The 10,715-nt window shown below is 43.5% G+C and overlaps 1 protein-coding gene across 1 annotated transcript in view; it reads left to right on the top strand.

Moving 5' to 3' along the window:
• Positions 1 to 2,942: 2,942 nt before the first annotated feature.
• The window catches only part of RAB28 (RAB28, member RAS oncogene family), a gene marked incomplete at its 5' end in the record, with an annotated part of 61,642 nt that continues 53,869 nt past the window's right edge, over positions 2,943 to 10,715 (top strand). The window contains 2 exons of the mRNA XM_084266713.1: positions 2,943 to 3,020; positions 10,153 to 10,249. Of these exons, the coding sequence (XP_084122839.1) occupies positions 2,943 to 3,020; positions 10,153 to 10,249 (175 nt within the window). The remainder of the gene's footprint in view (positions 3,021 to 10,152; positions 10,250 to 10,715) is intronic.

Below are 10,715 nucleotides of genomic sequence, written 5' to 3'. Positions count from 1 at the left end.
ACCACTCCCCATAGAATAACCATACTGTTAATGTGCTTGCTGACCATTGACAAACAAGACACATGAAAATCTGTAGTCTGATTTTGCTCTGCTCTGCCAGTATAAAGTGAAATAATGGTAAATCACACTCTTTTGTAGTTTTATTGTTAATTAAATATTAAGTCCACTGGCAGCTTTAGTCTTGCACACTGATTTTTTTTTTTATATGGCAAAAAAGGATTTTTTTGTACATCCCTGTCATCATTTAACAACTGCAAGGATGTTCCTTGGGGCTGACTTGTCTGATTACATTACTGTGCTGTCTCTGGGGGTAGTTTCCATTCATTTTTCTTGGTAGCCAACAGCATCAAGTATTCTTTTTATTTCTGAAATGATACCTTAATATATATGTGCTTATTCAAAAATATCAGATACACAGCTTCAAGACAGCTTTAGGCCCATCAATGCTGTGTTCAAGATGAAACAGTTCTTTCCATCCTGTTCACTCGTTTAGATGATGATGTCAACTTTTATTAAGCTCGGCTAATTTGTGGAAGAAAAATGGATATTATCCAAGAGGAAAAGTGTGGGGATGTGTATTGTAACACACACACTAGTTTGTCTTATTTCAAATGAGAATACATGTAGTCTGCATACCTGGAGTGCTTTCCTCTCTGATCATCCTGCTTTTACACTCTGACACCATCTAATTTTCATCTTGGGGGTTAAAAAGAACCCTGCTTCTCCCCAAAGTGCCAGGAAGCTTTGAATTAATTTTTATGTTCTTTCTTAATGTGACTGAGGCAGATTTGGCAGGAATATGACAAGTTCCTGCCCTGATGTGAGATATGGAACTTTTAAATGTCTAATTGCAATCATATAACTGTTCAGTGTGTCAGAAATCATGGAGGAAAACGCCTTGTTTGTCCCTGCTGCTCTTCCTTCCAGAAATGCTGTTTAGCGGAGCCCTGATGCTGATCTTGCTGGAGTTCCTAGTTAAGGGAACTCGAAGTATAATTAGGCTAAAACATGATTTGAAGTGGAAAATAGTTGATGAGTAACATGCTTAATTTGTTTTGAAGTATGAAGAAAGCGACGAAGATGTGTCTGGTTTTCCATTAGAAAGTAAGGACTTTTCTGCTTTTTTTTTCCTTTTCCAGAATGTCATTAGGAAATCATTTGGCCCCAATTCTGCAAACACTTGAATATGTGAGTAATAAGGCATCTTCTTGATCCTGCTGAGGACTGAGTAAAACAGTGTGCTTGTAATATTGGAATTTTCTGACACGGATTTAAAACCGACTGCAACAGGAATGCGTTCTAGTCAGACATTACACAAAGTTGTTGTAAGAATTTTTAGCTCAATGCTGAATCCATTAAAGCACGTCTATACTTTAAATAGCTTTAGCTGGCTCTTTTGTTCAAGCTGCATAAACTATGCCCAAAGGATTGACACCACTCAGCGTATTGGAAGGCCGGGTCAAGCAGTGGCTGGCAGAGATCTGGTACTATAGGATCTCTCTATTAATGACTTTGGAAGAGAAAATCTGGTTCTTAAAGTTGCAGACGTAACCCAGTTGGAAGGGATAGCATGATGGTTGAAATTCCGGTGAACAGGAGGGGATTCAGAGGGGTTTTAGTGAATCAGAAATGGAGTCAGCAGCGTCGTACCGTGAAGGAAGCAAACATGGCACTGGGATATATATAACCAGGAGTCTTGTATGGAAGACGTGTGAAGCACTCAGTACTCCTAAGGCCTCACCCGAAGCACCGTACCCTGGTTTTGGCACACAGGAGAGGAGCCAAAGGAAAGCAACACGAGTAACCAGAAGCCTGGAAAAGCCAACCTAGGGCAAGGCTGCACCAAGCGGAGCTGTCTCGCCTACGGAGGAGACGACAGACCCAAGACACCGCCAAGCTTTCCAGTATGCGAAAGGCTTCCGCAAATAAACCCCGTTAGCAGCTTTTGTGCGCGTTTAGAGGGCAGCCGGGGCCGTGCAGGCAGCCTTCGGCCCAGCTGTCCATGTAGGCGGGAGAGTTCCGAGCGGGTCGCCTCAGGCAGCGGCGGCCTGTCTGCCCGGGGGACAGCAGGGGGGGGCAGCGCCAGGAACGGCAGTTCCAGCGTCAGGAAGGGCTGCGCTGGGGGATCAGCCTGGGCTCGGCTCGGGGCTCGCTGTCGTGCTCGCTACGCCAGCACCGTGCTTTAAAAACCTATTAACGCGTCTGCCCAGCCACGAAGGAAAGGGCCTGAGAGCCGCGCAGGGGGGGGTGCAGCCGCTCGGTTAAAAGCGGATGGCCCCTGCCCGCCAGCCCCGCTGGCGAGCGCTTCTCCACCCTGCGGGAAACCCCTCTGGGCATTACATGACCCAGATCCTTTTCCCTTCAAGCTGCCGGCCGGAGCGGCCCGTCTCCCGAGGCCTGAAGCCACCCCGGGCAGCGCCCTGAGACCCAGCGGGCCGGCCGCTTGTCATGATGAGGAGACGAGCGGTGCGCTCGGCGGGTGGGTGGAGCCATTGGTCCCGCCCCTGCCCCGCCCACCCGGCACCTCTGGCCTCAACGTTCCTTAGTTACCGCGCGGAGCGTCACTTAGGGGCTAAACCATCGCCGCGCTTAGCGGAGATGGGATGAACCATTCGGTCGGCCTCTGGGAGGGGAGGCGGGGGGGGGACACACACACACACGACGGAAGCGGAGGCATCGCGGGTGCCCCCTGCTTGCGCCCGCACCGGCCGCCGGGCTCGCTGCTGTAGCACCTTCTCCCCCTTCCCTCCGTTCTCTCGGTGGTTTCGCCCCGTGCGGGCCATAGCGACGGCGGGCGCGCGGAGGGAAGATGGCGGTTCCGGCCTCTGCATCGCCGCCGGCTTCGTGAGCGCGGCGCTCGCTCCTTCCCCTCTTCGGTCCTGTGCCCCGTCCCTCCCGCTTGTCCTCCGCCTCTTCTCCTTCCCGCCGGGGGCGTAGAGACCATGTCGGACTCGGAGGAGGAGGAGAGTCCGGACCGCCAGCTCAAGCTAGTGGTGCTGGGCGACGGCACCACTGGCAAGGTCAGTGCCGGCCCCTGCCGGCAGCGCCCCGCTCCTCTCCGTCGCCGCGGTGCCCTGAGCCCCCTTCCTGGCCTTGCCCCTCAGCGATCCCCCCCGGGCTCACCAGCTGAGGAGGGAGCAGCCCGCGGCGGCTTCCGGTCTATCGCGCCGCCGTTGTCGCGATAACCAGCTGCTCCGTCGCCCTCGGCCCTTCGTGTCCCGTTTCCCCCCCAGCGTGTGTGGGGTCGGGGGGGCGTAGCAGGGCCCTCGCCGCTCCCCGGCCGGTGGGCAGAGGCGGGCTCCTCTCCGGGACGGGGCGGGGGGGGAGCAGCTTCGCTCCGGGGCCGCCCGCGCCTTCTCCGTTCTCGGGTTCCGATGCGACTTGCTCCACAAACAGACGCGTGCGGCTTATAATCCAGTTCCCGTAGTAAAAATAGCGGCTGACAACGTAACTGGCGTTGGGTCCGCGCTTCCCGCCCGTCCCCGCGCACCGGTGGCGGGTCATCGCTCCTCGGGAGTCGCTGGAATAGCCCGGCGTTGTTCCCAGGGGCCGAGCAGGTGAATTCGCGGTTCCTGCTGAAGCGGCGAGTAGGGAAGGTTGTGTGGCTGGGTCTCCAGGCTCTCCTCCTTTCGGAGCTGAGAGGCTCCCCAGGTGGAGAGGAGTTTACATCTCTTTGCCATGGTGATTCCATTTTGAAAGATGCTAATGGATCTGTTTACTTTTTGTTTGTGATTAAGAGGGTTTTTTTTTAAATCTATAACCAACATAACTACTATTTATAAGCAGTTTGTTTATAAACAAGTTAGACTTGTATTTCAAAAAGAGGAATTTTGACAAATAGAGACCAAAGAAGTCAAAAGAGAGGGTGCTGTCTTACCCTGGGAATGGTCACTGATGTTTGCTTGTCTGTTGCAGCATGCAGGCCTGCATCCCTTAGTAATTTTATTGTATATCTCACGATTTTAGTGTGTATATTTGAAGAATACAGTTTTTCCTCGTTGTTAACTTAAAACCACGGGAAGGCAGAAAGTCTGGTCTGCCTGCCTCATCGTTCAGATGAAAAGCAGTATTCCTGGAGGTGGTTTGAAATGAGCTGCCTGCCATGAGCAAAAGCCTGTGCGTGGTTTTGCTCACTTACTTATGCAGAGCTCTATGAAGAAACAAGATGTTTTTTGTCTCTAGCGATTCGAACCCCAGTCTGAAGTGGTATTGTGTTCACCTGAGTCAGTAGAAGGGCGATTCCAAGTGACTATGTGATGAGAGCATAATAAATGCACGGGATTGACAGCTGAAGTGCTGTTTCACTGGTGGCGTTCCCCAGGAGTTTTCCATTCAAACTGAGGAATCCTTTCACTACTGCTGTTCAGTGCCTTGTGGCAAGACCTCTGGCCAAACATAGATTTTCAAGCGTTCTTGAGTTTTGATGTATATTCCTGCTGGTTCCTACCTCTCACGTGGGAGCTGCCACTCACTGAATCTCCTGCTGGCTCTAGGAATCCCGTGCTTCAAGTGCAGTTTATTTTGCATGAACAGCAGCTATGTTATGGTGGGCTGCTTTTCCTCTCGTCCCCCCTAGATGATGCTGTAATAGAGGCTTCTTCCAGCCATCCTGATGGCCTAGCAGCAAGCACTTGCAATAATAGATTTATTGTAAGATCTTGTAAAAATAAAGAAGTGATTGGGTCATGGAATAGAAGGATAAAATGCATCTAGTGCTATTTCAAGCACCTCAGAAGACTAAATCGTTGAGGTGCCTCTCCTTTGTTGGCTGCTCGTTCCGCTTACTTGTTGAAACATGCATATGTCTATATGTTTTCAACTCCAAATAGCCTTCCTCTCACATCTGGTTCACAGCTGCTCTTTACACATACGCATACTTAGCCTCTCATTTACTGTGCAAGACACTGTTTTTTCTCTTCCTTTGCCGCTGGGGTCGTCAGACAGGAGGAGTGTAGGAAATAATGGAATGTACCTTTTGAAATATTGCATCTCATGTTTAGTGTGAGGTGTTCACATTTGACTTCTTTATATTGCTCCCTCTCCTGCTCCCCTCCCACCCCCCCAAAAAAAAATTTCCTCCTTATTGGCCATCTGGGGGGTGACTGGTTTTGAGTTCTCCAGGGCAAAAAAAGTTGTGTCTTTGTGGGTCAGCTGGCTGAAGGAGTAAATTTGTTTTCTTTTTCCCCACCCCTTGTTTTGAAGCAATGTGATTCAGGTTCTCTGCAAGGCTAGTAGCAGTTTAAAAACAAATCAATGTCAGTTCAAGCTAAGGGAAATGTTTGTGTTTTCACTAGGTAGGAATTGCTCTGTCCATGAGGCAAGGGAGGGATGTTGTGCTTCTGTTAATTTATTTTGTGGTGGTTGAATGAATAATTGGATACTTAGAATCGTAAGGGTAGGAATAAGCACTGCTGCAGCCAGCTTTAAGGAGAGAAGAGTAAAAATGGAAGAAGGAATGAGAGGAGTGAGAGTTGAATCTGTAAGGGTATTATGGTAAAATAAGGATGGTAAGGAAATGGTAAATTGTTGAAAATTGAGGGAAACAAGATTGCTTTATAGAAATAAAGTAGAGAATGATTTTAATAAATTAGATGAACTAGGAAAATAATCTGATATCAGGAGCGTGGACAATATGAGATGAAAATAAACAGCAATTACTAGTAGCAGTTTGCTCTTTGATTTTGATTACAGGATGGAACTTACATACACACACCAGCCTTATGCATCTAGGTTTTATATCAGCCCACTGTTCCTGAGCCAGCATGATCTTCCATTAAAATAAACCAGCAGTATTAGTATGGATTGACAGAAATGATGTTATGATCCAGATATTTCTACTCTTGCTATGCACAGATTGGCTTAATATGGAAGTATATAATGATGCTGATTTGATGGAGAACTACTCAGATTTAATACCACTGAAAAAATGTTGGACCTCTGGAAGTGAATCTTTGAGCTATTCATGTGAAGGGAGGTCCTGAAAAATAGGTTTTGTGGGAGGAGCAAAGCAGCTGAGGTCCTGCACTTCTGCCATCTGTTGCAACTGGGACTAAAGTAGGGTAGCAGAAACATCCTACCTTTTTCTTCTCCTCCTACCGGTGGATGATGAGAATGAAAGAGCAAATGCTTGATCTCATCTGGGAATTTGTGGGAGCTAAAATGTAGGCTGGAATAGAGAGTGGTGTACCGTTTGCTGTACCTTTTCTTTAGGATGCCAGATTTTTAAGCACTGTGTCAATTCTGGATCTTGTTGTTACATATGGCCTGAAACTTCAGCAGTGTTGACAAAAGCCTTGTCACTGTTTAGTCTTGCAAATGGAAATTGCATCGAAGGGTCCTTTGCAGATTGACCAGGCTTCAGAGACACACATTTAATGTCAAGAAGTCTTGATAATTTTATCTTTCCCAGTGAACGAAATTTCATCAGTAGTTGGGAGTGGAGTGGAAAGGCATCAGCTTCAGATGACAGAACTACTTCCTTTGTTTAAAAATATACTCTCCCCCCCTCCCCAGCTAGACTGTTCTCTGTCAGAAATACTCTGTGTTGGACAGTTACATGGTTTTATGCTAGTGAAAGCATTTAGTTATTTAGCCTAGTGCTTCTTTTTATTTTCTCTGTCTTAAAATTCTTGCCATTAGGGCTGGGATGTGACTGAGGGGGAAGAATGTTGCTGTGGTTGGAGAAAGGCATTGATGCTGTTAGATGAGAATGGGAAAGGATGGATACGTATTGCTTTTGGGAAAGTGGCATCTCAGTTGACTAGTAAAGTTGGTATGTGAATTACAACCTATGTGCTTCAGTCCCATTTAATTTTGGTTTTCAGTTTTTCTTTCTTACAGCTATGATACTACACTTAGAAAGCTTTCAGAAAGCAATGACGGCTACAGGACTTAATTTATTAATTTAATTAATTCTGTCAGGGTTTTCTCTAGAAGTTTTTGTGTTGTCCTTGTGAGTAGTCAGCTTGTTAGCCCTGGCTATCATTGCTTGTTCTGTTTGGCGTGTCTGCTACTATTTCATAAATACTGTTTGCTTTTTTTCTCCTGTTTATTCACTATGTGGGTATTTAGGAACATCGTATCAACAGTTTGTACTATGAGTTGTTGACATTGAAAAATAGAAGCAAGGAGTTATCTTGCCTCACCAGGGAAGTTTAATTGCATCTTCATTTGTTTCTAGAACACCTTCCCAAATACCCCATTGTGTTTTGCGCTTGGAATACTGTAATTTTTATGTATTATTTTTTTACTGCTGTCTTGATTGCTAGATGTTAGAACACAAAGACCTCTTTTTGTCTGGAAGGAGGACGTTTGTAATACCACCCTTCAGCAGTGTATTGCTATTCAGAACAGCATATACACATGTGCTTTGAAGTGAATGTGGGAACTTGCCAAGCTGGGTCTGATGGAGAAGCTGGTATGAAAGTTGGTGTCTTGGTTGTCTTAGTAGAGATGTCAGAGAATGAGGATTTCTTGGTGTTGTACTGTTCTCTGATCTCGAGATGAATGGCTGAAATTTTATGGATGGAGCATAGTATCTTTATCTTTTAATGGTCACTAGTCATTTCATTGTAACAGCTGTGGCTGTCCTGAACTTTAACTTTGGTTACTTTTTACATAGACTGTAGTCAACATATATCCTTGTGGGCAGAACTCTGCAGGATCTTCTATGGCAAGGCTGGCTGAGAGCAGCTTCACGTTGAAGGGAGTGTTTGCATTGTAGAGGTACTTGACTATGCATTGACATCCCTTCTCCCTTTGCTATTGTGGAGAAGTTTCAACTGTTGCTCTTAGTATTTTGTGGATAAATGCTTGTTCTGTGAATAAGTAGAGGACTTTGGTAATCCAACACCTTCCTTGAGCTCTAACATTTATTAGAAAAAAAATTAAAAAGGGTTTAGTCAATGATTTTCTGCTATAAATTCCTTTGCATTCAAGTGCATGCTAGAGAAAAACTGTTAAAGAGAACTTTGCCATGCTGTTGATTACTTGCTTCTCTTATTGGTTGGCTGTTAATTGAATGTATGTTGTTTATTTTTCCTAACACCCCTAGAAGCCCTCAGGGAATATTGAGTGTCACAGAGTGATAAAGCCAATATTTACTGAGCCCTTAAAACAAGAAGGGAGTGGTTGCTTATTTAATGGGCATCTAAATTAGTGTGTTGGAGAGTATAGAAAACTATGATATGGTCAGATGATATGTTAATCTGTACTCTGGGTACTGGTCACTTTTCTGAAAAGGAAAATTTTAAGGAGACGAGTGTATGGTGTATTCTTATAATATTCTTATCTAGATCTTCAAGGTCATGACAGATTAAAATTAATGTCTTTGTAACCTAAACATGCCAACTGATGTGATTGAAAGAATCAGCTCTACTGATTTTTTTTCTTTGTACTAAGTCTAAATCTGTACTGAACTTTATTTTCTTCATGTTGTTACCATTCCTGTTGCGTAGCTGCAGGCAGAAAAATCTTCTCACGATTCATCCTCTGTGGTCTTCACCCTTTCCACAATGATATAAACACATAAGTATATTCATGCTATTTCTAGTTTACTTGCTTTTCCCCCCATTTATTTATTTTTAATCTCCTCAGGTCTTGAGTTCAGTGAAGTACGTGAAAATGTTGCCATAGTCCTTAATGTATTTTTTGATTACTTCTTAAGCATATCTTCTGATACCAAAATATATACGACAGTTATAGGAATAGAAAAGTGATATAGAAACAAGAAAACAATAAATCTTGTGCTATTTACTTCACAAGTAGTTTAATAGTTGGATAAATGTTTGCCTGTTCATACTAGAGCTTTAATGCTGGAGCTCTGGTGACCCATGTTTTTATGAAAAAAATACTAAGTTACCTTTTCTTTCTGCATACATTTGACTTTTTTAGCATAATTTAGATCTCTTTTTATAAGTGTTCTATTATTAGAGCTTGCCTATTCTCAGTTTTCAGATCTCTTGGCCTTATTGTGCTTTGCATTTTAAACTAAATATTCTCTAACAGCAGTTTCTAATAACAATTGAAGTGACTCATCTCTTTGGGTCTTGATGAATGAAAAGCTGGCAAAAAATTGAAATCTTTCTTAACCATTTTGAGTTATTTGACAGTGTAAGGGTTTTGTGAGGCTGTTGGGCTGCCCCTTGCACCCACATGCACACCGCCCCCCCCCCCCCCCCCCATGTTTAGATTTTCTTTTCCCTGCAGTTATTTTGGTCTTATATTCCATGTCAGCAAGAGATTTGTATACGTGTGCCACTAATTTGATGTAGGATGTGTTGTATCTATGTGACTTCCCTTTTTAGTATAGTATTTAACTTTTTCCACAATACAAACTTTGGCATGCTTTGTAATTTGCTCTTTTCTTATTTCCTTTGTTTTTAGCTTAGATTGTGGGGCTTTTTTCTCCTCCCCTCCCTGCCCCTCTTTTTTTTTTCTTTTTTATTCCTTGCTTAGAGAACTTAAATTGCTAGTGAAAGAATAAAAATGCTTTATTACTTTATGTAAGTTAGATGTGTATTCTTTTATGTAGTAAAAGCTGATTCTTTATATAGTTCAACTGTGTGTTGGTCTACATTCATAAACCCCCAAAAATATAAATTAAAGAAATGTTTCCAAAGTTCTGTTTAAAGGAATGTGTCTACAAAAGTGCATTCTTAACATGAGTGTATTTTTCTACAAGGAATAGTCTTCCTATTTTACACTTCATGTAATCCCTGATCCTGAAACTTTGATATGCAGTGGCAGGAATCCTGCCACACCTTGGAGCTCCTGTGGGACTCTCCACTGTCCCGATCTCTCTACCCTCCCAGAAAGTTGGCCTGTTCTGTACCTTGTATTAGAAATGAACCCTTTAAACAATAATAAGCTTTTCAAGTGTGGATAGTGTCATTTAAATCTGTCTAATATTTTGTAATATGACTATCACAGTGCCTGTGAAATACAAAGGAAATATGTGCTTCTTGTGTGAATGAGTAGTCTTTGCCGGTTATCTTACTGTGTTGAAGTTGGCTGAATGCTTGTCAATCCCCATCCATGCAGACTGCCTGAATGCATTGATTTAAAGAGTGCTTAACTGTATGTCATGCTTCTGCTTTAACATCGTTTTTTCTCTTTAAAATGACAACCTAATTTGATATTGTTCTGTTTTAGACGTCCTTAGCCACACGTTTTGCCCAAGAGACATTTGGAAAACAATACAAACAAACCATAGGACTGGACTTCTTCTTGAAAAGGATAACGTTGCCAGGTAAGAGAATAAAAATGAACAGTGAAGGGTTGGGCAGCAGCAAGACTCACAAAAACAGATTCTTCAGAGTAATCTATGCTAAATAAGCTTAGTGCAGGGCTTTTTGTGGCAAAGTAAATTAGGTTATTCAGAGAAAATTATGTTAGTATGTTCTTGCCAGCTGACAAAGGGTTATGCATTTGCAGCATATCTTTGGTAAAACACTGAAATCAAATAAAAGGAATGCTATTCATGATTTGTATTATCTTTGCTTGAGTGTAATTGCTGTCCATGTGGATAGTGTAACGTGCAACAATGAAATGGAACTTTTAAAGATATTCCTTGAAAAAAAGTATATGCATGTTGAAAGAAAAATGTTGGAGGGTTTTTTTTTTTTATTTAAATGAAATATGCAACTTGTATTTGAGTTGTGTGAGAGAAGCATAATGTAGCTATGGAATCGCAGGGCTCTAATATGTGAATGCTG

Source organism: Gallinula chloropus (genome assembly GCF_964237585.1).
Source record: "Gallinula chloropus genome assembly, chromosome: 7".
Taxonomy (NCBI): Eukaryota; Metazoa; Chordata; class Aves; order Gruiformes; family Rallidae; genus Gallinula; species Gallinula chloropus.
This window is presented reverse-complemented; position numbering and strand designations above follow the sequence as displayed.